The sequence below is a fragment of the Dendrobium catenatum genome, unplaced genomic scaffold (genome assembly GCF_001605985.2).
Source record: "Dendrobium catenatum unplaced genomic scaffold, ASM160598v2 fragScaff_scaffold_1105, whole genome shotgun sequence".
Classification (NCBI taxonomy): domain Eukaryota; kingdom Viridiplantae; phylum Streptophyta; class Magnoliopsida; order Asparagales; family Orchidaceae; genus Dendrobium; species Dendrobium catenatum.
In genome coordinates, this window is record NW_021319567.1 from 1,537,966 (window position 1) to 1,563,358 (window position 25,393).

Genomic DNA, 25,393 nt, shown 5'->3' on the forward strand with positions numbered 1-25,393 from the left:
CTCTCTCCTCTACATGTGGCCGGCCCCTTAATGGGCTTTTCTCTCTCCCAATTTAAATTCAAAGCCCCACCAAATCAGCCCATAATTATCTCCTCAATTAACACCTCTAGCCATTAATGGATTAATTTGAAATTTCAAATTAATCTCCCTCCAAAACCCCTTGAAGCTGAATTTAATTCAGTTTTCTAATTTTTTCCCTCTTCCCCTTGCTCACGGCCAAGCCCCTCCCTTCACTAAACCGCCACCTTTCTCCCCCTCAAGGGCTCAAGAAGAGAGCTCGCCACATCCATGGAAGGCCGACCCCGACATCAACCACAGCTTCGTCTTTGATGATCAAGGAAGAAAGGATAAGACGTTGGATGCTCTCTATTCATCCCATGGACTATCCGCCACCGGCTACCACTCCAACGGACTACACTTTGTGCGCCATTTGTCTCCTAGTGGCATCGCTCGGTTGATCTCAATCTTCCTCCATTAAAGTGCCACCAACAAGAGAGTGAGTGAGAGACCCAAGGTGAAAAGTTCTATTTGTTAATTGTGGATTATTGTTTCTCTCCATAACATTACTATCTAATTCTATGTTGTCAATTTGATATTGTCCCATTAATCTAGTTGTAACCACATGCCTTACTTAATTTCGACTTGATAATTCCGAGAACTTAATTCGGGTAAGCATTAATTCTATAACTAGCAAGGCTTTAACATTCTTATATTAAAATCCCCAAGCAGTTCTTGTTTCCATGCATTACGTTTCACATCATTCCTCCTTCCAGCAATCAAGAGGTGCTGTCAAGCTGCCAAGAAGGTCGCTGTCCTCTTCCAGCAGCCTACCTGTAGGCTGCTATAACTTCTCCAAACGGCAAGGTCTTCCTCTCGGAAGGCTGCGGTCCACTTCCTAGTTCTCTAAATAACTAATCTTGCCACAATTTCAGCCGCTGCCCCCTGCTTATGGTGCAAGAATTCTGCAACAAGGATTTGTTGTAATCTTCTAGCATTCAAGATGGCCTTTCATTACTAGTTTTAGGTTATTTGTCTTTTTTCTTTGTCTTGTACAACTATTCCGGTGTTAGACACTTAAAAATATTTGTGGAGAATATTAATGATCGAGCCAGCTATAAGATGCATCTTTTTTTTTTCTTTCAATATTCCCATTTTGCTGAGGGCATTGACATAGGAATTTTGTTGATAATCCATTGATGTAGGAGATAATTTTCAAAGGAAAATTCAAAGTATTTTTTGGCATCGTCAGTTTTTATAATTTTTACTTTGTACTAAAATTTGGGGTAGATTGTGATGTTGAAATTTTTAAAATTTTCTTCTTTTTTAATTTTACTTTCATTAAGAAAATCCAAATGAGATAAATATAATTATCGATGAAGGAAGTAAACTATACAAGATGCTACTGCTGGCATTGTTGGTGTTCCTAGACATATTAGAGCTCTCTACTCATAGATCCTATGTCGTTAGCAAGCTACTATTGGTGCTAGAAGCTCATCTATGTTGGTGAACTTGTTAGTATGCATGGGGAGGGAAGAAGGGGTTTTTAAAACCCTGTTTTGCATACTTTGGGTTTCAGAGAATAACCTTGGTAGGAAATACCAAAGTTTTATTACAAACTGTAGTAAAATACAAAGATTTTTTAAGCCACGTAACAATGACAACAACATCAAGCCTTTATCCTAGTACTAGGGGTCGATTATATTAATTATTTTTTCTCCATTCTGTCTTGTTAAGAGTCAAATTCTCATTTAAAACTAATAAAGAATTTTTATTTTTAATATTTTATAACCAAGTCTTTTTACATCTACCTCTACCTTTCTTAACATAAGCCAAATCTAATACATCTACTATCCAAACTGGGTCATCAGATGACCACCGTTTTATGTGAGCAAACCATCTAAGGTGGCTCTCTCTAATCTTATCTTCCACCAGAGCTACTCTAACCTTTCACGTATATGCTCATTTTGTATCCTGTCTCTAAGAGTAAAGCCACTCATCCACCTGAGCATACTCATCTCCGCAACACTTCACTTAATTTTATGCTTCTTTTTTAATGGCCAACATTCTGCACCATAAAGCATTGTAGGTCTCACGACAATCTTATAGAATTTTTCCTTAAGTTTGATGGGACTTTTCTATCACACAACAAGCTAGATGCATTCTTCTATTTCAACCATCCAACTTGAATTCTACTTATAATATCCCATTTGTTTCACCATCGCTCTGAACAATAGACCCATGATATCTAAAACGTGTACTCTTATTAATGACTTGATCGCCCAAAGTCAGAATCCACTCACTAGAACTTTTACTTCTAGAATTATACTCCATATATTTGGTTATAGTTATCTCAAGCGAAAACCTTTAGAGTCTAAGTTTGACCTCCATAATTCAAGTTTACCTTCAACATTTAATAAAAACTCAAATATGTAAGGATGTTAAGATTTTTTTTTTATTTTTATTTTTTAATTTTATTTTTTAAGAATATTAAGATATTTGATTGTCCTTTTTCACAAAAATAGGGTGTACTATTATTCTTGTTTTACAAAGTCTTAAATAGAATGACCCTTAACGCAAAAAGCTAGACTATACGAGGTTTATAAAAGCTTTGTGAAAAAAACCTGGCATATCTTACATGGCTTAAACTTACTTTCGTTATTTATCTTGTTTATGCAAAATTTTCTGTAAAAGAAAAAATCAAAGTCTATTCAAAACTACATTATAACTATCATCCACTGACCTGATAAGGAACTTGGCTAGAAAAAAGGACTTGTGTTTATCGGTGTCATGTCTATACTTTGTTTCTGCTTGATAATTTAAGGTTCACGTTATAACCGTGTATTGCATCCATTTGAACGATAAGTTTTACATCTAATGCATACTGTAAAAGGAAAACATGCAATTCACGCCTAAATTGCTGAAATTATGCATACTTGTTACTGAAATGATACAGCTTCTGAACGCCAGAATTGATTATCTTTAGTATTGATGGATCATTCTTTTAGATAATGCTTTTGATGCTTTTTTATTGCCATGGAATACTGCAGAAACTGTTTTATCTGTGCGTTCTTAGTTATGATTATCTAATAAACATACGAATTTCATTCACTTTCCTGATTCTTGTGACCACTACATGATATAGCATTAACATTTTTCTTATAGGTCCTGCTTTGTTGGTTGATGTTCCAAGAGACAAGAATATAACAGGTAGCTTCTACTCGAAACTGCGTATTTTAGTTATAAAATTGCTTTTGACCTCAACATCAAAAGTGAAAAAAGTTGCTCTTGAATGTTATTTATTTTTTGTTCAATTGAAGATTTTTATTTTTATTTTTTGAACCATGGTTGAATTTAGTTCTGCTTTTCTTGTGGTTTTATGGCATGAATGCTTGCTTGCTCAAAATATATATTTTTGTTAATTTGACATTCTCAAATTCTACTAGTAGTTTATTTTAATTTGATTGCAGTCAGGTCTGACGTTTCAGTGTCTTTGCAGGTACACATATATGATTAAATATTTATTGTTTTTCTTTTCTCATTTTTTCCATAATATATAAAGGTTTCTTTTTGTAGCCATCGTTCAGTAGAATCAGTTGGTCTGAAGGTAAGGTTGTTGGAGTGTTGCGAGGGTGTTTAATAAGAACAAACAAAGCTACTTTTTTTACCATGATTGTATGTGCTAGTGGTATTGTGGACGGTGATTGTCAAATGTATTTTTATTTTTAAATAATTTATGTTACGAGGTATGTTATGTAGATGAACTGAATCTCTTCATGAGTTGCTTAAATTATATTTCATACAGCTGAAGCAATGGAGTCCCTGCATATTCCAAGAGGAGTTCGACGTGTGCTTTTCAGGACACTGAATACTGATAAGTAAAATATTCTACCACTTTTTTTTTTTTTCTTTTGACTAACATTTTCTAGATAATTCTACTTGAGAATATCTGTTACCAATTTGTAACTTAAGCTATTCGTCCCAATTAATACTCTGATTTTAAGCCACTCCTCTATAACGTCACTTCTATACTTTTTTTTTTTGGGAAAATTTTGGGGCTTAGCCCGTTTTATAAATGACAAAAAGGTTACAAGAAAAAGAGAAAAGCCAACTGCAAAAACACATACAATTAAAAAAAGGTAAACAATATTAAAAGCATGTACCCAAAACCAGAGAAGACATGGACAAGGTGAAGAAGGGAGAAATGTTGGACTCAGGTAATAAAAAAGCCAACCACCAAAATTTCCTTAACACCAAGGCGCAAAAGCATGTGATTGAGAGCCCAGTTTGTTGCATGGCCATCATTATTAAATTTGATTGGCACGGGGGCCGCATCCGAGGCGAAAATAATAGTCAGAATAATACCTTCAGGCCAAAAACCTTGGTTGCCATGAAGGCCCTCCAAGGTATTGAATGTAAGTGATTGGCTTCACTCATCATTGTCTAGAAGACGAGAGTAGCAAAAATTGAATAGAAGAACCAATATTCATCATGAAAGAGTAGCAAGAAATGCATCTTTGATCGAATCATAGTTTTCCATTTTGATACCTTTAGTCGAATAGCATTCTTAATATAAGTAATCACAGCAGACAGGTTAACCTAGTTCCCAGAAAACCGTAGATAATGCAGCAAATTGATAAGAAGAAAAACAGCTTTTCCCCTTTATTGAACTATATGTTATTGTAAAAATAATAAAATAATTGAATTATAGTCGCTCTCATTAAAAATGAATTGAGAAACGGAAGTAAACCATTAACCACTAAAATTGAGTAATTACACTAAAAAAGAGGTGCTTATGGGTCTCCAGTGCGTTTTTACAGAAAGGGCTAGAGGAATGTCAATTCCCTTTTTAATCATTAAATCAGCCATTTTTAGTAGTCCAATGCTTACCATCCGGCATAAGTTGAGAATCTAACAGAATATTGTTTTTGCCATATATATTTATGCCAGAACACTTATGAATAAAATTGGGAATTAAAATTCCTGGTTATAGGATTTGAAACTCCCTCCCATAAAACAAACCTATTCTCCGAAATGGGTATATCCTCAATGAGATTCTGAAAAGCAAGAGGGATGAAAACAAGCAAAACCCATGTGTTATGAATATAATTATCCACAGTAAGATTAGATAATCTAGGTGGAGTAAAAAACTCTGAGAGAGCTTTGTGTTAGGAAGTACTTGGAATTGTTAAGTAAAGCCTAACTATCTTGATGAAATCCAAAGGAAAAACTAGGAAAAATAGTAATTTTATTGCGATAATCAAACTAACGGAAGAAAAATAACAAGATTCAATTTATCCTCTATTCGAAAGGAGGATCTATCTCTCCCAGATCTCTGGACGCCGTTAGTCCAAAAATCTAAATCTAAGAGACCTTAAATTTCATCCAAATTTAAGATGCCCTAACCCTAGGAAAACCAACTATTTAATGAATACAATCTAAAAGGAAATCTCTAAACAATCTCTGCATTCAAATTTCCCTCCTAACTCCGCCAAAAATCCTTCCCAAAAAGTTCTGTTGGCTCTTGCAGTCCGATCGGCTCTTACAGGAGGCAGAAAACTTCTGCCTGTTACGTCGAGTTGGTCCCGTATGGACCGGTCTAACACTTTGCCTTTATACCTTGGGTCCCAAAAAAAGGATAGATTACAGTTTGGAGATATAGAGAAAGATAACTTATCTTTAATTAAGAGAGTTGTGGCGCAAATGTGTTTCCACATGTTAGAGGCATGAGTAGGGGGAGGTTTCCAAAGAGATGAAAACTTATTTCTATACTAATCGGCTATTGCAGAATCCTACATGGGGAACCTCCCGATAAAAGAACAAGTGAAGCTATGATGGAGTGCATCAATAGAAAGAATTCTTAGACCGCCATGAATCCTAGGTTTACAAATAGTTTTCCAAGCAATAATTTGCATCCTTCTATTAGTTGTATTTCCATGAAGTAAAAATTGGGAGCAATGCCTATATATAATTGTACAATAGCTTCTGGGAATAATAGCTCCTCTAATCCAATATGCCAAGGTGTTAGAGATGCTGAATTTTAGAAATTGCACCCTACCTGCAAAAGACAAGAATTTGACTTTCCAACCATCAAGTAGAGTAGTAATCTTGTTCAGTAGTGGTTGGAAGTGAGTAAAACTTAGCTTTGCCGCAGATATAGGAAGCCCAAGTTATGTGAAAAATGTTTCAATTTCGTGGATACTAAGAGTTAACAATAACATCTTGACAGGTAGTGTTAGTGGAGAAGATGATGGAGCTTTTATTAGGATTAATCTTAAGAGTTGTAGCATTAACAAATACTTTAAGAATATGCTTAAGATTTAAAACATTCTGGGTGGAAGCAACCCCAAAAACCAATAAGTCACCTGCGTAGAACTGGTGATTAAGGTTATGATCATTTGAAGTAATGCTGCATAAGTAGTTGTCTTGGTAAGAATCAAGACAACTAGAAAGTGCATCCATGATTATGCTGAACAACAACGGCGAAAGAGGGTTGCCTTGCCTAAGGCAATAGGAAGATCTGAAAAAGCCTTTAAGAGATCTGTTTATGCAAATGGAGAAATAAACATCTTCAATATAACCCTTAATACATTTTAAAAATTTTTTCAGGAAAACCTTTTTGCCTCATCCAATGGATTATGAAATCTCTAGAAACCATGTCAAACGTTTTTAGAATGTCCATCTTAGCACAAAAAAGATTTCTCTTGGTTTTAAACTCCCTTAGAACCGCAAAAGTAAGAATAATATTGTCAAGTGAACATTTCTTGTTAATAAAACCAGCTTAGATTTCATGAATAATAGATGAAAGAACTTTTTTGACTCTATTGGCAAGAAATTTAGCCACAATCTTATAGAAAATGTTGCAAGTGGGTAAAGCAAAAAACCACTGCTTTGATTTCCTCATTAGAGAAAGGCTTCACAAGGTATTCGGCAAGGGGAGAAGAAACCAACTTCCTAGGAAGAAGGTTGAAGCTATTAGCATTGGGAGTTTTAGGGTAGTTAAAAAGCCCAATGAAATGGTTAACAATAGCTTCCGCTATTTCATTAGGTTTGGTGAAGTGCCCATGGGAAGTGAAAATCTCCTTTAGCATGTTACAGTTTTTTTAGGGATCTGATTTTGATATAAAGAAAATCAAGCTAATCTTCACCATTAGTAAGCCATTTAGCTTTAGCCCTAAGAGGAAAGCTAGTCATTAATATCTTTCATATTTTTATTAAGGGTGACGTCTAAAGTATTTGTTTGCAACTCAGAAAGACATTGATGATGTTTACATTTTAGATCTCCAATGTAGAAGGATAAGAAGTTAGTTGTAGACAAATTTTTCCTCTTTAAGGGATGTTTTTAAAGCTTGGAGACTAGAGTATAAAGAACCAATTAGAGATCCTTGTGTTTGAACAGAGAAAGCCTCTAACACATCTTTACGGAAACCCATCCATTTGAGCCCAATAATTTTTAAAGAGGAATTTACTAGGTTTAGTGGGAATTGATGAGGAGAAAATGATCAAGGGAGAGTGATCATAACAATTAGGAGGTCGACCTTGTAGTAAGCTGTTATAAAGCAATTCATCCATTCAGAGTTCACCAGAGCTTTATCCAATTTAATATGAATTGGGTTGTTAGTCCTTTAATTAAAGGTGTAGGATAATCCCAGCGATGAAAGATCATGTACACCGAAGCCAAAAATAGAAGAATTTTGTTGTCCCAACCTGTTATGCTGCAGTCTGTTTCCCCCCGCTTTTTCAGTATCAAAACTACAACAGTTAAAGTCACCCACGATAATCCAAGGATGATTAATTGAGACAGCCAAAGTTGAGACCAAAGTATTCCCCTCTCAATAGGAGAATTAGCCATGTTAATAACTGAAAGCATTATGGGTGGAGAGTAGCACGAGATAAGGGTCCCATGAATAATTTGAGGGATGAGGACAGAATGGGAGAAGGAGATGGAAGAAGTGTCCCATTTAAGCCAGATCCTTCTAGGAGAAGAAGAATTGCAATTGTGACAGTTACCCTCTTTTTCAAAAAGCTTGTGAGAGTTTACAATCCAGGGATAAAAAATACTAGAAGGTAGAATTTTCGCTTCTAAAACACAAAACATTTTCAGCTTATGAAAGCTAATTAAGTCTTTGCTAGCATTAACTTTGTCAGGGCTATTAAACCCTCTGACATTCCAACTAGCAAAAGTAGAAAGATTCATTTGGATTTGTAAGTGGATTGTTTTGCCTTTTTGAAAGATTTGGCTTTTTTGTGTTTAGTAGGAGGAAAAGATTGTTTTGGAGGAGGTTGTTTGGCTGTAGATTGGATGTGCCAGGAGTGAATCCTTCCAAATTTTAGAGTTTCATCTATTTGATTTGTATCAGTGGGTTGGGAAGTTTGGGAGGTTTGAGATATATTTTTCATTCTGGAAATAATCAAATTTATTAGAAAGGGGAATTTTAGCAGGTTGAGGGGCAAAAGTTTTAGAAGTTGGTTCTTAAGTGGAAATTTCTTTAGTAGGGAAGTTGAGATTTGGAATGACGGGATCTTTATTCAGCATTAAAGATGTGTCGATAGGGGGAGCAAAGGTTTCAGTCATGGAGGCAGGGGGTTTAATGGGTTCTATCCTAGGAAGATTGGTATGTTGGGGTGTGTTAGTGTTTTTAGTTGTGAGGGGTATGATGACAGCCGACTTTGAGTGATTTTGAGGATTTCTACTTTTGCTCCTACCTCTCGAATTATATGTGGCTTGCACGATGTGAATTGGATTAGGATTTGAAGGATAGAGGTTAGAGGGATGCACGATGGATCCACAAGACTCACAAGAAGGTTTCCAGTTATTGACAACCTTCAAAACCAACTCCTCGCCATCAATCAGTAAAGGAATTTCTTCAGGGAGGGTTGTGGTTTTGGAAATCTGAATACACACCCTGACAAAGGTTAATTTTGTGCATTTGGCAGTCAAGGAATCCACATATAATGGAATACTAATGTAACATTCTATTTTCGAGATACCAGATAGAGCAGAGGGCTAGCAGAACATTAAAAATTTTTACCCAAAGAGGGATGGAGTCGAACTCATCTCACTTATGTTTAAATTTAAGGGACCACTTTTGTAAAATGAACGGTTTCCCGAGCAAGAATCATGGCCTGCTAGAGTAGACCATGTTGTAATCTTCCAGGTTTGTAAATTTTAAAAGAAAAGATCCTTCAGCAAGTGAAAGTAGGGATAGAGAACCCTCAAGCATTCATAACTTATTCATAGAAGCTAGTAGCCTTTCGTATTAAGGCATCTGCCTGATGGAGTATCCCACTAAAGAGATGTTTCATAGAGACGTACCTACAGAGAGGTCAATTGCGGTGAAGGATAGTTTTGGCTAGGAGGGGCAAAGGACAGGAAATTCGCCCGGAGCCGGCTCCAAGGAAGAGAGGTTTTTTTTCCCAAGAAGTTGCAGGAGCAGTTAGAGGACCCAGGAGAGATGACTTCAAGAGAGGGGGGAAGTCGTTTAAGGACATGGGGTGGAGGAATGGGACGAAAACCTCTCCAAACAGCGGGTAAAAAGTTCCACATCATCTTTAACATATTTCTTTTGGCTAACTTTGGTGTTGCAGCTGACAAGATGACATCCAATTGATTATCCTTCTTTTTTAAGAATTGTTTTTAAATAGATCTTTTATTTAGCTGAGATGGATTCTGCATGATAGAGTTCTAATTTACACTTATCAGAAATGTTGAGAAAATATATGATTTGAATGATGTCTTATTTTTGTTTCATTATTTCATAGTTTTATTTTAGTTTGTTGGAACATGCCTTGAATGATGCTTGTGCGATCGAGATATGTTCTCTTATTAGTTTTGATTCTATGCTTTGATTATTGTTTTGGTTAGTTTAATCTTCAATTCATTGGTTGTTTTTCACTTTATTGATTTGGTTGTAAGAGTTTTCCTTTTCTATCTTAATTGCTAGTTCTATTTATATGTTGCAGTGGTGTTTTTGTACTGCTGTGGACTTTCAAATTTGGTTCCTGTAGCGCTTTGCAATTACCTTAGAGTTTGGTTCCTGTATCATTTCTATGTTCATTTAGATGATTTAAGTACCAACTCTGATATTTGGATAAAATTGAGACATGAATCTTTTGTTATGACTCCATCCATGTAACATAATCGTGATTTGAACCGTGTTCAAACTTTTATAGGGCAACGACCCTAAGGATTATTTTGATGCTTATAAATAGAATAATTTTGAGATATGTAATGGGAACTTTTGACATAATAAAATGTATGGTTTATTCTATCTGCTTTGCGCTTGGTAGGATATTGATTCTTTTAACTGTGGTGTAAGTGGTTACCTATTTATTGGAGAAGTAATCTCCTTCTACTGGCATGATTCCTGAATTTTCTCTGTTTGGGGAACTTTTACTTTGTTATTTTCTTATGTATTATGTTATTGATTTTTGGAAAAATGATTTTAGTCATATCCATCATAACTAAGTTTTTAATTTGCACTGTATCTTAATTGAATTATTGTAAGTTTTAAATTTATTCCTCTATTCAAAATGTTATTCTAGGATTAGATGTTAAGAAATGCAAATAAAAATATTTTTGAGAATAAGATTTAAGATCTCAATATTTAGCATGTTCATGAGGATGCTAATGTTATGTGGGTAAAAATAGCTAGTGATATTAAGAATATTGCAAAATATGTATTTGGAAAATCAGAAAAAAAAAAACTTTTAATAGTAAAAATAGTTAGTGGTGGAATCAAAATGTGAAAAAAAAAAGATAAAAAAGAAGCTTTGTTATAAAAATTGGTTTAGATATCAAAACTCAGAAAATTGAAAAAGATATAGAGAGACTCACAGATAGTCCAAGTAAGTAAATTGCGATGCAAATAATTTAGCTTTTAGTGATTTATAATATATTAGATATCGAGGAGGGCGAAATATGTATGTATAGATTAGTTAAACAAAAATATATGAGAACTTTGAAGTATTTAGTTCAAGTGAAGTGCATTAAGGATGAAGATAAAAAATATTTTTATTAATAAAGGATATTCAACATAGTTGGATATTATGTTTTAATAAATTTTTCAATGAAGATTGTGAGAATATGATTGACTTTAGTTATCTTAGCATCTTAAATAAAAATAAAGATATCTTTTTCTATCGTCGTATTAGTAAAATTAAAGTTGGAGAGACTTTAAATAAAATGAAGTGTGGAAAAATAGTGAGACCTGATGATATTCTAATAGAGATGTGAAAATGCTCAGGAGATTGAGGAATTTTTTGGCTTCTAAACTTTTTAATATTATTTGAAGACTAAAAAGAATGAGTGGAGAAAGATGTGTTGGTTCCTTTTTTTTTAAGAATAAAGGTGATGCACAAGAGTGTGCGAATTATAGAGGAAATAAGTTAATGTGTCATACATTAAAATAATGGGAGAGAGTAATTTATAGCATAGGTTATGATGTGATACTAATGTTTCTCAAAATTAATTTGAATTCATATTGGGTTAGGTCTACTATGGAAGCTATACATTTGTTGAGAGATTTGATGTAGTATAGAGGGAGGAAGGATGATTTATGTATGATATTCATTGATTACAAACAGAATATGATAACGCTCCAAGAAAAGTGCTCTGGAGAGCTTTAGAAAAGAAAGGAGTTAATAATGTTTATATTTAAGACATTAAGGATATGTATAAAAATGTTGTTACTTGTGTTCAAATACTAGGTGGTCTGACCAAGTATTTTCTTATTTCAATTGGATTACATCAAGGATTACCTTTAAGCCCATATCTTTTTTCTTTAGTCATTGATTTTCTCACTAGACATTTGCAAGAGGATTTACCCTAGCGTATGCTTTTTGCTAATGATATTCTTCTCGTTGAGATTGGAGAGGGAATTGAAAGAAAATTTTATTTATAAAGATTAACCTTAGAGTCTAAAGGTTTTCGTTTGAGTAGGTCTAATACTGAATACATGTAGTGTAATTTTAATAATAATAAATATAGTAGTGAGATTATGACATTAGGTGATCAAGTCATTAAAAAGAGTGCATGTTTTAGATATCTCAGGTCTATTATTCAAAGCGATGATAAAATGATGGAGATATTTTTGGTAGAATTCAAGTTGGACGGTTGAAGTGAAGGAATGCATCAGGCTTATTGTGTGATAGCCAAGTACCCCTCAAACTTAAGGAAAAATTATTTAAGATGTGGTGAGACCTGCAATGCTTTATTGCTCAAAATATTGGTCATTAAAAAAGAAGCATAAATTTAAGTCTTGTGGAGATGATGATGCTTAGGTGGATGAGTAGGTTTACACTTGGAGACAAAATGTGAAATGAGTAAATATGTGTAAATGGTGGAGTAGCTCCAGTGGCAAATAAGATTTGAGCGTGTCACCTTAGATGGTTTGGTCACATAAAACAACGGCTTTCCGATGATTCGATTAGGAGAGTAGACGTATTAGATTTGACCTATGTTAAAAAAGGTGGAGTTAAATTGTTAAGATTCTTGTCATCCAAGAAGAGAAGACACCTTTAGATTAGGTGAAGACTTCAAGAGAAGAGGAGGAGAAAGAGTGAAATCATAATTTTTCATTCCATAGTCTTGCCTTTACAAGATGAGAGGTATTTATACTAATTATGTTGACCAATTTTACAATAGAGAGCAGGTCCACCCAAAACAAATTTAAAATATAACAAAAAGAATATAGAGCTTATTACATATACATATACCAATGGAGCTAAACGCCTAAACCCTTAGGTTTGGAGATTGTTTTTGGGCCGAGAACAAGGAATTGCTGTTATTAGTGGCTAGAACATGTTGGCAGCAGCTTTCATGATAGCTGGAAGAAGAACAGCAGCTCCCGACCTTCTTGAAAGGGTTTCTTGCACTGTCTAGTGGCTGGAAAGGGGACTGGACGGCTGGAAGAGTGATAAACAGCAGAATTTTTCTGTTTTAGGACTAAGACAGTGAGGAGGTGACTGAGAAAGGGAGAAATTTTTCTTGACAGCAGGAAATATTTCAATCGGTCTTCAAGAACTATCTTCGGCTAGCAAGGCAGAGGATAGGATATGGATTTCTTGGGCTGAGGTGGAGATTCCCTGTTGCCTATCCATTTGGGCTATTGTAGCACTTTTATGTTATCTCCCTATATGTGGCTCCTCCAGTACGCCACTTTAGCACCAGCGGCTACTTTGTTGGATAGGGAAGTTACGGAGGAGGAGATATGGAATGGGGTTCGGTCTCTTGGTCAAAATCGGGCTCCAGGAGGAGATGGAGTGACGGCCTCTTTCTTTAAGTCTTTTTGGAGTATTGTCGGTAAGCAGGTCACGGCGGCTTGCTTGAAATTCTTCGCGACCGGGTGTATGGATCCTGACTGGAAGGAGACAGTGGTGGTGCTGATTCCCAAAACTAGCAACCCGGATCGTCCGTTTATGTACAGACCTATCAGTCTGTGTCAGACCATCTATAAAATTGTGGCGAAGGTGCTTGTGAATCGGATGCAAAGCTTACTGCCCAACTTTATCTCCGAGGAGCAAGCGGCTTTTGTCCCGGGCCGGTCAATCTCCGACCACTGCTTGCTCGGGCAGGAGGTGCTGAACAAATTCAAGGTCTCGAGATCTAATCCTGGGTGGATGGCTGTGAAGGTGGATATGGAACAAGCCTATGACAAAATGAGCTGGAGAACTCTTGAGCTGGTGTTGTCTCGTATGGGATTCCCTCTCAAATTTCGCTCTTGGGTCCTGAGTTGCATTCAGTCCCCTTGTTTCTCTATTATGGTTAATGGGCAGCTTACGGGGGCTATTACGGCGGAGTGTGGGTTCCGCCAGGGATGTCCGCTCTCCCCTTATCTGTTCATTCTTTGCTCGGAGCTCCTATCACTTCAATTCCACCAACGGTTTCCGGAGATGGATGTTCAACTCAAGGCGGGCGGACCTATGGTCTCCCACCTCCTTTATGCTGACGATGTTTTATGTTTTGCAGGTGCTTCCATTCCTAATGTGAAGAAAATTATGTCGATTATGGAGGATTATTGTGCGTGGACTGGGCAGCGGGTCAATAGGAGCAAGTCGGCAATTATGTTTAGCAAGATCACCTCGTCGTCGACCAAACACCTGCTGACTAGACTTGCCGGCTGCCGCAAGGTCGAGGAGATGGAATATTTGGGAATCAAGCTCACGCTTAGAAGACTGAAGAAGGCGGATTTCAGCCCGCTATTGCAGAAGTCTAGTGCTCTGACTCTTGCTTGGGGAGTGAGACATCTTTCCCTGGCTGGCAGAGTTACTATGGTAAACTCTGTTTTGTTACCCCTCTCGGTCTATGCTGTCTCGCATATGCTGGTTCCGAGAGGTGTTCTTGACTTGGTGGAGAAGATCTGTCGTGGTTTTCTGTGGAACAAAGATCACAATCATCGGAGCTTACATTATGCTAGTTGGGAGGCGTTAACCAAACCTTGGCGACTCGGGGGGTTCGGGTTCCATGCTAGCGGACGGTGGACTGGCCCATTACAAGCTCGAATTGCATGGAATTTTTTTAACAAGCCGCTAAGCCTGCTCAATAGGTGCTTAAGGCATAAGTATGGTGATTGGCCTTGGTCCTGGGGCCAAAGACGCGATGATTCTGCTGCTTGGAGGGTGATTTGTTGCAGGGCGAATAGCCTGGCTAATTGTATCTGATGGCGGGTCGGCAATGGTGCTGAAATTGATGTGATCAATCATGTATGGATATACGACTTGGCCATTGCTCGATGGCCTACTTTCTGCAATATTGATGTCGTGGACGGCTATGTGGTGAGGGAGTTTTTTACGGTCGATGGAAGGTGGGATAGAACCAAGCTGATGCAGGTCTTTGGGGCCTCCCTTGTGGATGTTATCTGTGACATAAAAATTTGGTCGGAATCCCCTGCCGATTCTCTTGAATTGATTAAGTTCCCTCTTGGCACTTCTATCTCTGCGATCTGTTACATGTCCTTGTTCCAAGAGGAGGAGGATCCGGTGTATCCGGTCCTCAAAATTGGCCTTCGCCCACGCGAGCGGATTTTCTGGTGGAGGGCATATAAGGATCTTCTACCAACTTGCTCTTGGCTGCATCGAAGGGGGTTAGGGACGGACCTGTTATGCCCGGTCGGCTGTGGGCTTCCTGAAGATCTGGATCATGTTTCAACGCATTGCCGACAGCTTGCGGATGTCCGACGGTGCCTGGATGGCTGGGGTTTTTCCACTCCCCAATTCTCCTCCTTTGGTGAACTCCAAGAAGCGTTGAAGAGCCTGTGTGTCACCAAGGACTTTTGGGGCCGTGTCTATTGTGGTGCGGTTTTTAGATGCTGGAATAATAGAAACGCTATTCGACATGGCAAGGTTAGGAGCACCCCTACAGCCATGGCTGCCAATATTCTCGAGTCTCTATCCCGCGTTTATTTTTCTACATGCCTGGAGCAACGGTTCACCCTTCAATCCTCCGGATTGGTCTCTTCGTCATCATGGTGTGCCCCCCCTTATGGTTGGCTGAAAATTAACGTCGATGGGGCCTTGCGTCGTTCCAACAGGGGAGGAATCGGTATTGTCATTAGGGATGATCAGGGCCAACTTGTGGTGGCTGCGGGCTGGTGTATCACACATTGGGATAGCACCCAGGTGGAGTTAATGGCCATTCATTATATTGAAAAGCTGCTTGTGGGGTGGATGCTAGAGGTGAACGATCTTATTATTGAAGGGGATAACGCCAGTGTTATTCAATATATGGAAAAGTTCAAGGAGCGGGAACTCTGGAAGCTTCGGCCTGATGCAGGGGGTGGTCTGGATTGGTTGGGATCTCTCCAGAAGGTCCTTTTTGTTCATGTGAGAAGGGAGATTAACTCGGTGGCTCATTTTTGTGCTCAAAGAGCAATTGAGGACAGTTTTGTTTGGAACTTAGATGATAGTGTTAGTACATGTATTCCTCAGGAATTTTTGTCCATCCTTGAGGATGATAGTGGTGTTTCCGCCCCCTGTTAGGGGTCTTTTTTCTTTTTGGGTCCCCTTGAGGCCATTGTAGTCCTTTATAGTTTTTTTAATGAATGCAAAGGCAAAGTTCAGCCCTATATGTGGCTCCTGTTGAGCCTCGCAATATCTTTTGCAATTTCAGATCCTATAGTCTTTTTATGTTTATCTAGATAACTGAAAGTATCATGATAGGAAATGCTTGAATATCTCAAGTAATTCCTATCGATCTTTAGAAAAACAGTGAAAATCCTCCACAAGAATCCACACAAAACTAAGAAAACAGTAGAAAATTTGTTTTATTTGATGAAATAGAAATGGAAAATAGTAAGATACAATTGATCCTCAATTCGAGAGGAGGATCGATCTCTCCCAAATCTCTAGACGCCGCTAGAGCCCAAAAGAAAACCTAAATATAAGAGATCTCCAATTTCAGTCAAATTCAAGATGCCCTAACCCTAGGAAAACAAACTATTTAATGCATACAATCCAAAAGGAAATCTCTGAACAGTTCCAACATTCAAATTTTCCTCCCAAAACCCTCAAAAGTCCTTCCTAAAATGTTCGGTCGTCTCTTGTGGTCCAAACGGGATACCGAAGAGGCGAAAATCTTCCACCTCTATTGTGCTTGGATGGTCCCGTGTGGACCGGTCTAACATATCAACTCCACTATTTGGGTAGAATTTTGACTTAAGCATCTTGTTTTGCAGCTATCCATGTAATTCATTACTCGTTTTTGAGAGCATGCTTGATTTTAGTCATATTCATCACAATTGACTTTTTTTTTTTATCAAATCTTAATCGACTTCTTATGATTTTAAGTTTCTTGTTGAATTTCTTTGATTGTGCAACCATTAATTATTATTTGGCTCAGATTTCTCATACTTTTTTGTCACATCAAAGCAAGATGCATTTCTTATTTTTATTGGCGGTCTTTGGAACTATGAATTCCTAATCTAGTTTTTGTTATTTCATACGTTGCATCATTTAGTTTGATTAGGAGCCATAGACCCGAAAATGACTTGCGTCAATATGGTTCTTGTAATATTTTGTGTGCATTTTGGATTAGTGTTTCACGTGATTTTGCCTGAAATCACTTCAGGTGAATCAAAGTACTCAATGAAGGTGCCACTCCAAGCATGTTGATGTTAGGATCTGGAGCTTCTAAATGATCTTGTTAAATTAAAAAAAAAAAAATCCCTCATTTACTTATTTTTTGTACCTTTTTTTATTCTCGTTAAAGTTCCTTTGGCACAACTGCACATTCATTTGAGTGGTGCTTCTTTTCGCGCTACTTTGTATATTTCTTTTAATAGCGATGATTCTTTAATAGGCATGCACTTGATTTTGGATCGTTATGCTAATTTTGTTGAAGTTAGAATTTTGTTCCTCTCTTTAATCTTATGATAACAATAGTTTCTCAATTTTCGTATTCCCACTATTAATATTAATATGGTGAAGTTTGGGATTCTTTTTATCTTGTTTTGATTGTAAGATTGGAGAATAATGAAAATTAGTTTAGTTTGAAACATTCATCTGAAATTTTACCAATTTACTTTAGGGAACTCATGTGGAAGAAAGAGTTTGATACAAGCTATGTTGGGTTTATGAAGGATGGTGCACAATGGCTGGTTGATAACACTGATATTAAATTTGTTGGTGAGCCAAAATACATGTTAACTTCATTGACTTATTTTATATTTTTGTTTTTATGCCAAGGCTTTTGTAAAGAAGCAATTACCCCTGGTACAACTTTTACTACATGTCTGTTGGGTCACCAGAATTATTTCTGTAGTCTATATTTTATAATTTGGTACCTATATTTTTGCCCCAACCTTTCGTCACTCATGTTTTGCGGGTCGGTTGCTAAGTCCTCTACCTTTGATCCCTCTTGCTTTTGACACCATTAAATGGAAACCACTTCACGGAAATACTATCAATGAACATATATTCAATTGTCCATTTTCATTCAACTCCTTTTGTATAATTTTTATCATATTTTAGATTCCACTTTTGTACAGTGTATGCCATATTCGTGGACTTGTGAAAAGCAATACATTTACCCCTGACTAGTTGATTTGCTGTAATTAATTCACACACAAAATTTTAGAAGTGCACATCAAAGTGAAATTCCTCTGAGTGTTCATTTGGTTGCTTGTAGTTAATATATTTTTAGAAAGCTAGGTTTTTGTTTTCATTAATTTTAAAACCACTTATCACTGAATATCCATCCACTCCATATTACCATGTTTGATAAATATATCTTGGAATGTTCTCTCATTGTCCTGCTAATTCCTTTTCTTTTCTTACCAAATTGTTTAGGTATTGATTACTTGTCAATTGCTGCATTTGATGATCTGATCCCGTCTCATCTGGTTTTACTTAAAAAGAGGGTATGATATCTATCTGAAGTTTATGCCTTGTAAAAGATTTTATCTTTTGGTTTCGAATCCTTATAAGCAGGTTAAGTGGTAAAATGTGAATAATTTGCATAATTCCATTTAATTCATCCTCATAAATAGAATGAAAAATTCTACAAGTCATTCTTTTATTTTCTCCTCAGTTCCTAGGAGCCCAAATCAAGTTAAAGCCAGGTTATGGTCAGCTGCTGAGTTGAACCATCCCCGGCAATTTGATTCATATTGCTCTGCTGAATTGTCCGAAGGATTTTTCGTAGCTTCCAGTAACATTTATTATATTATTTATTATTAGGCACTAATCTAATTCATGGCTAAGTTACTGATTGTTTATTGTCCTACTCAGTTGTGTAGGTCCAATTCACATATAATGTGTATTAATCATAATTATAACTTTTTTGGATCGAAATCTGTTGTTGGTGAGATCAAAATCTTATTGACATGCATGGTTTGAGCCAATAGAAGGAAGAGAGTGAAAGAGAGATCTTGAGAGAGAAGGACAAAGAATATTGTTAGATTTTAGTATCAGAAATTACAAGATTCCAATCCGTTATAGGCTCAGTTTGTTCTTTTTATAAGCCACTGCATTGCCGTTCATAGAAATCTTTCAAATTATGCTCTTTCGGCTCCTTAATTATGTTCCAGTAGATACTTCATTCTCAATGCATTGTTTAATATATTTACTCTTCTATTTTCAGTGGGTTTGTTGTACGGTTGGCTAGAGGAAGACTTGAAGGGATTAGGTCTAGAGTCTTGGGTCCTAGTGGCGTGGCTCCTTGATTCTTCTAAGTCTAGCACAAGACTACAGGCAGCCTCGTACGTGTTCGCTCCTCTAGCAAAGAGTTCATTTCGAAGGTCTTCTCTTAATCCGGCTCTGAACATTGACAGGAGTTGCGTAGGAGTGGTGGTCTCTTCTCCGTTACAACGAATCAGGAAATCATCGAAGGTCGAGATATATTCCTTGACGGTCTTGCTTCCTTGGGTTAACCTATTCCAACGATCTAGAAGTCTTGGGTAATATGAGGGGGAAGGTATTTCCTTTCAGTTCTTGCTTCGCCATATGGTGAGTGAGGTCTAGAAGGTGTGTAGGTAGCCGGATGTCCCATTCTTTCAATATTGTCTAGTCTTTCACCCGTATGACGTTTAAGTTCAGCTACACTCGTTTGGGTATCCTTCATTTGTTGTGTAAGTGTTCCTAATTGACCCATAATCATGTCTAAAGTGGTTTGCAAATGGGTAGGATCCATGGTTGGGTGTTAGGGGTCACTAGGAAGACTTCCTAAGTCAAGGACAGCAGTTAACCCTACCGAAATGCTTGCTGAAATCTAGGCTACAGCAGCTGGAAATCGCTGGGCAGCGATCACAGTCGAGGGGAAAGTCACCTAAGTGTTTCGGCTAGGATCCCGGGTCTAGGCAGCACCTAAGCAGCGACTCTAGGCTCACTAACGGACGTCTAACAGCTGCAGAAAACAGTGGACAGCAGCTGGACACTACCTAGAACTCCTCCTACAGGCTATACTAAGTGCAGAAAGTGAGTGGCCAGCAAACTCAGGTGTTTGTCTAAGCAACCTAAACAGTTTGTGACGTGGATGAGGCAAGGACAGCACTTAGACAATGAAATAGATTAGCTTAACATGAAGAAAATGATGCAGAAATTTAAAGGACAGCAAGCAAAAACAGTGAAAAAATTTACTATGCGATGGTATGCATGCAAACAAGCTAAGGATAACTTAAATTGGATTCCTAGGATGCAATCTAGCAAAGGGATAGCATGCTAGCCATGCTCTGATACCAAATATGATGTGAAACATTCAAGAATTGCACATGAAATTCATTAAGATTCACAAAGTTTACTCAAGTAAGATTAGGCCTTTCGTAATTTAAGATTCAAGCATTTTCCATTGAAGAACTATTATGTTAAGCAATTTCAAGCTAGTGTTTAGGCACAATTAATAATGAATCTCAAAGGTTCACAACAAAGCGAATGCGGAAAATTAATAAGATCACACGACTAATGTTTAGAAATTTCACAATGAGTACCTTGATCACTCACACTCAATTCGGGTTAGCGGGAGAAGGCCTTTAGCAAACTCAACGATGCCACGAAGATGGTGGCCACACCAATGGCCTTTAGCCACGGAGGGGTTGACGGTGATGAGGAGGGCGTGAATGTTTGGTTCTCGAGACTCCAAGTGTTCTTTGAAAGTTGTCGGTCGTAGATGCTTGCAAGGATCGGGAAGACTCTCTCCAAGTACTCTTCCATGCTGGTCTCGTCTTCAAATCCTACGTCGAAGCACGACGATCGCAAGATGTTAATGCTTCCGTCGGTGTTGAAGACGAATCCCCACTCAAACTCCGGATCCGCCATTCAACATTGAGATGACGGTTGAATGACGCCGTGTTCTTCCCTTGCTCCCAAATGCTATGAACAACAAAAACAGCCTTGACGGGAAGAGGAAGAAACGGCCAAGGTGGGGAGAGAGAAGGGGCGGCGGGCTTGGGGTGAGCAACAATAGGTTAGATGAGAAGGAGGAGGGATTTACTTAATTCTGAAATTAACTTCAGATTTAAGTAAATTTGGAGGGAAATTTCTCTTTGAAATCAATTCGATTTCAAATGTAAAGAGGCATTAAAGGGAGAATTAATGGTGAAACCCCCTATGGGGCCGGCGGCATTATGAGAGGGATTAGAGGAAATTAGGGAGGAGGTATGCTCTTTCCAATTGGGTCAAGGCCACCTAGGATGAAAATTAATAAATCCACATGTCATGGGATTTGATTTAAATCAATCATGAAACTTTCCTTTTTTAGAGGAATCAAAAATGGAAAGTTTTTGAATTTCAAAATTTTGAAATTCAAAACTTGTAACTCCCTTCTTTAATACTAGGCAATAATCAAGGGGTCATTATGATGATTGAATTCATCATCATAGCTTGGGCAAAGGGGTGGCCGGCGGGTTGACACCACAGGAGGTGGCTGGACAGCAGGTGGCCGGTGGGCTATGGGTAGGCTGGGGTAGATTTGAGGAGGTGGCCGGACGGGAGAGGGGGCAAGGTCGGCGGTCTGGGATGAATTGGAAGGGGTCGGCTGCAGGGGATTTAGAGAGGGAGGAGGGGAGGATCGGGTGGGTGGAACGGGATGAGGGAAGGAGGGAAAAACAGTAAACAAGCAAGATAAAACCAAGAGCTCACCATAGTGGGCTGTTGGGTACTTCGGGCGGAGCCTCTCCAAGGCCTCTCTTTCTCTCAAGCTCTCAAGCAAGAAGACAAAGAAGAAATTCAGAAAAAAAAATTTAATCAATTATCATTAACCATAATACAACATGAAATGACCTATATATAGGTCCCAACACAAAAGGAAATACAATGACTCTTTTGCCCTCGGGGCTACACTCATGACTCAGCTTATACTAAGGGTACAATAGGAAATAAAAAAGAAAAATGCATAAAAGAAATACATAAATAACTAGAAATATAAACTCTGAATCGCAGCCATCGATCTGCGCTGTCTACGGCGATACACATGTCTGAACCTCTGGTCGATGTCCACATCACTTCTATTTTCAGTGAATTTAATCTAATTCTTTTCCTCTTGACTCAGGATATCATCATCGTTGAAGGCTTAAAACTAGAAAATGTTCAGCCTGGACTCTACGACTTACATTGTTTACCTCTGAGGTTGCGTGGTGCAGAGGGCTCACCAATTAGGTGCATTCTTATCAAATAACTTGCTTCAGTATAAGTACTTTCTACTTGATTCTGTGTTTCTTTTGGTGGTCTCTGTATATATGCCCTTGAAAAAATAACACTATGACTAAATAATACTATACATTGCTATCCTTTGTAAGAATCGATAGTATATCTAAAACACTTATTAAGAATTATTGGCTCTTTTTCCTCTCTATGAATGAATCAGGCACAAGCAAAAGAAAGGAGCAAGTATTTCTAATACATTTTTTGTATGAATTTTATAGGATTTGATGAACTTTCAGTATCATAATTTAAAACCTTCACAAAATCTGCAAAATTCTGGATATTTCCTTATGTTTCATCAGCATCGTTAGCTTCATCCTAATCATTTGATTATTTTTACTGAGTGCTTGCTGATGTGTTAGACTTACTATTGACAGATAATATGTTAGATGTAGATGGATTATAACTTTTTACTTTAGATTAGATGGCTAGAAATGAAATATTTATATTAAAAAAATAATTGAAGTAAATCTAATATCGTAATTTTTTAATTCTTGAGCTCTTTGAAGTTGAAATTCTTATAAATGTAGGAAGAATTGTTGATAAATTTTCTTTAAAATTTTAGTCATTTGACATGCTAATCCAGTAATAGTGTTTCAAATATTTTGCATGCATTTATGTAAGTATATAGCTATATATATAGAGCATAGTGAAAGTGACTAAAAATTTTATTCAGGAACATATGCATAATATTCAGGATGTTATACATTAAATTAATAAAATTATTGTTATTGAATCATTTTTTTAATGCATCATATCTAAAAATCAAATAATTATTAAGTTATTTGATGCAACCCTTGGTTGAACCTTTGAATGTTGAAGCTATCTTTTGTTTGGATATTTCTTACTCGATACGTTTTTAGAAATTTATGTGATAGAAAGTTATTTTTTTTATAACCAAAATAGTTATGTTATTTTGCTCATAATTATTTTACAGTCAATTTTATAAAATGATGCAATCATCCCAAATAAACTCTTAGAAAGCTCATTCAATTACTTGCTTTCAATGGCTCAATCGGCTCAATCGGCTCAATGGTTGGTCATTTTAAGGACTTATAAAAAGTTTAGGAATTTATTTTATTATCTACCTCTTTGGGCTTGTTGTTGGAAGCGCTTTTGGGGACTTTTGATGAATTAAAATGTTCATTATTTATCAGAATTCGTGGGACTCGTTCAGTGTGAGCCACTATTAGGAAACTTTAAAGAGGTTGGAAACTCATTTGCTCACTGTCCTTTGTGTGGCTCACTCACTCATTGAGGGCAACTCTTCAGAATTTTAAAGAGCCGAAGAGTTTGCAAGTAAAGTTGTTCTCTTGGGGCTCACTGTTGAGGAGTTTTAGTAAAGCAACTTATGTAGCGGATGATGATATTTGAAGTTGGAAGAGTAGCTGATATTGACATCAATCTGAGAGAGAGCAATTATGTTACACAAAGAGAAGTAGATAATGAATCTGTGTATTGGAAATTAGAGAAGTAGATAATGAATCTGTGTATTGGAAACTATTTAGAGGCCAATGATAGATTGAATAGATTTGTATTTTTTTTTCATTAATTTAAAGTTTGTTGTATGTTAGAATCATCCCACAATGATGATTCGTTTTAAAAGGCCATGCTATGATGTTTGTAAGATGTGTTTGAATATGGAGTGTTAAACCAATTTATTAGGGGTCATATCTTCTTGTATAGAAATGTTTGATGATCCATTTAGGCTAACACCAATCGGGAATAGTGGAAAGGTTTCTTGACTTTAGTTATACCCATAAATTTATAGTTGAAGGCTTTGTTTGGGATGACTTTCTTATTGCTTTGTAAAACTATATTTTTGTATAAAAAAAATTCTTAAAATCAAGGAAAAATAGTGGTTTAAAGTTGTCGCAAACAAAGTTGATGTTACCCTAAAATAGACTTTCTTCTTATAGTAGTGTAGTGATTTTCTTTAATGATGTTGATAATATGATATATCATCCATCACTAGCATGTGAGCTTAAAGATTATCAATTGATTGAAGTTGCTTAAATGATGGGCATTAAGATATCATATATGTATGCTTTTTTAACATTATGATTTTTTATATATGAATAACAAATAATTTCTAGTGTAACAATTTTTTTTGTTGAACTAACCACCACTGCCAAGAAGAAGAAAAATTAATACATGCAGAGTATGGATGTAGAGTTACGTCCATATAGGTGAGTGTACACAGTGTGTTCAAAAGTATATTATTCTATAGCACGTAAAAATTTATCTAGGAAATAGCAGGATAGAGAAGAAAATTGTCTTTCATCTTTTCTTTCTCGTAGTTTATTTCATCTTCTTTCTTTATAAGCCTAAACATTATAAAGTACTAACATACTAAAAATATAAGAAAATGATTAAAACTAAAACATAAAGTAGTGGAGATAAAATAATAAAGAACGATAATGATGAGGTTTAAGTATTCTTGTAGTCCTTATAACGCATCGCATCATTCTTCCCTGGATTCATAAGAGTTGGATACTTGGTAATACACTTATCATCAAGTTCATCATGTGGATAATATGTATATATGTAAAAAAAAAAAGATCATTTTATAATTACCTCACAACCATCACTAAATTAAACAAAGCTTACAAGGTGGATTAACACATTAAGGGTAATTAATCAACACTCATTAATCACTCACTCCTAAATTCCCAGCTCCATTAAATCGATTAACAAACACATTAATTAACTAATTTATTAATCACTCCCATATCCCCACTTCCATAAATCCATCCTCAGTAGCACATCCCCTAAACATTCCATTTGAATTAAACCCATAAGCCACTTCCCCATCTTTACTCACAGTAATAGCCCCAGCTTTTCCTCCATCTAATCTCTCCTTAATGGCATAATTAATTGCCTTCTGTAAAGCCAACCCTTTATATTCCATAATCGCCGCCACGTCACGTGCGAGTGTCGCACGGATTATCGCCTCGCCCTCACCCGTACAGGAGACTGCGCATAGATCGCAAGCATATGTTCCCGCACCAATTAGAGGTGAGTCACCTATGCGGCAACATTTTTTGTTCATTAGCCCGCCTGACGACGTGGTAGCTGCGCAGCCACCGCTGCTATCAACAACAACACATCCAACGGTCTCTGGTGCGTAAACACTAATGGGGAGGCCATTCATTTGGATTCTTGTGTCAAATGACATGGCTGGCCCCACACTCGCACTGCATGTGTCAGTAGCCACTCTGTAATCGAACTGTTTCAAATAAAATTTAGGCAATTATAAATAGTT

At 36.9% G+C, this 25,393-nt stretch overlaps 2 protein-coding genes across 4 annotated transcripts in view; one reads left to right on the forward strand and one right to left on the reverse strand.

Moving 5' to 3' along the window:
• The window catches only part of LOC110092555 (cyclase-like protein 3), a 38,030-nt gene extending 15,704 nt beyond the window's left edge, over nucleotides 1-22,326 (forward strand). For 2 of the 3 annotated variants that reach the window (XM_028698558.1, XM_020817152.2), the window contains exons 2-6: nucleotides 3,163-3,207; nucleotides 3,803-3,875; nucleotides 17,522-17,619; nucleotides 18,283-18,353; nucleotides 21,977-22,326. In XM_028698558.1, the coding sequence (XP_028554391.1) occupies nucleotides 3,163-3,207; nucleotides 3,803-3,875; nucleotides 17,522-17,619; nucleotides 18,283-18,353; nucleotides 21,977-22,102 (413 nt within the window). In that variant the 3' untranslated portion in view covers nucleotides 22,103-22,326. The remainder of the gene's footprint in view (nucleotides 1-3,162; nucleotides 3,208-3,802; nucleotides 3,876-17,521; nucleotides 17,620-18,282; nucleotides 18,354-21,976) is intronic. The other variant, XM_028698559.1, reaches the window with a different exon arrangement.
• An 842-nt stretch (nucleotides 22,327-23,168) lies between these two features.
• LOC110092556 (probable isoaspartyl peptidase/L-asparaginase 2) lies at nucleotides 23,169-25,393 on the reverse strand. Its single transcript, XM_020817153.2, has one exon. The coding sequence runs from the start codon at nucleotides 25,304-25,306 to the stop codon at nucleotides 24,851-24,853; it is 456 nt and encodes a 151-aa protein (XP_020672812.2). The 5' UTR covers nucleotides 25,307-25,393; the 3' UTR covers nucleotides 23,169-24,850.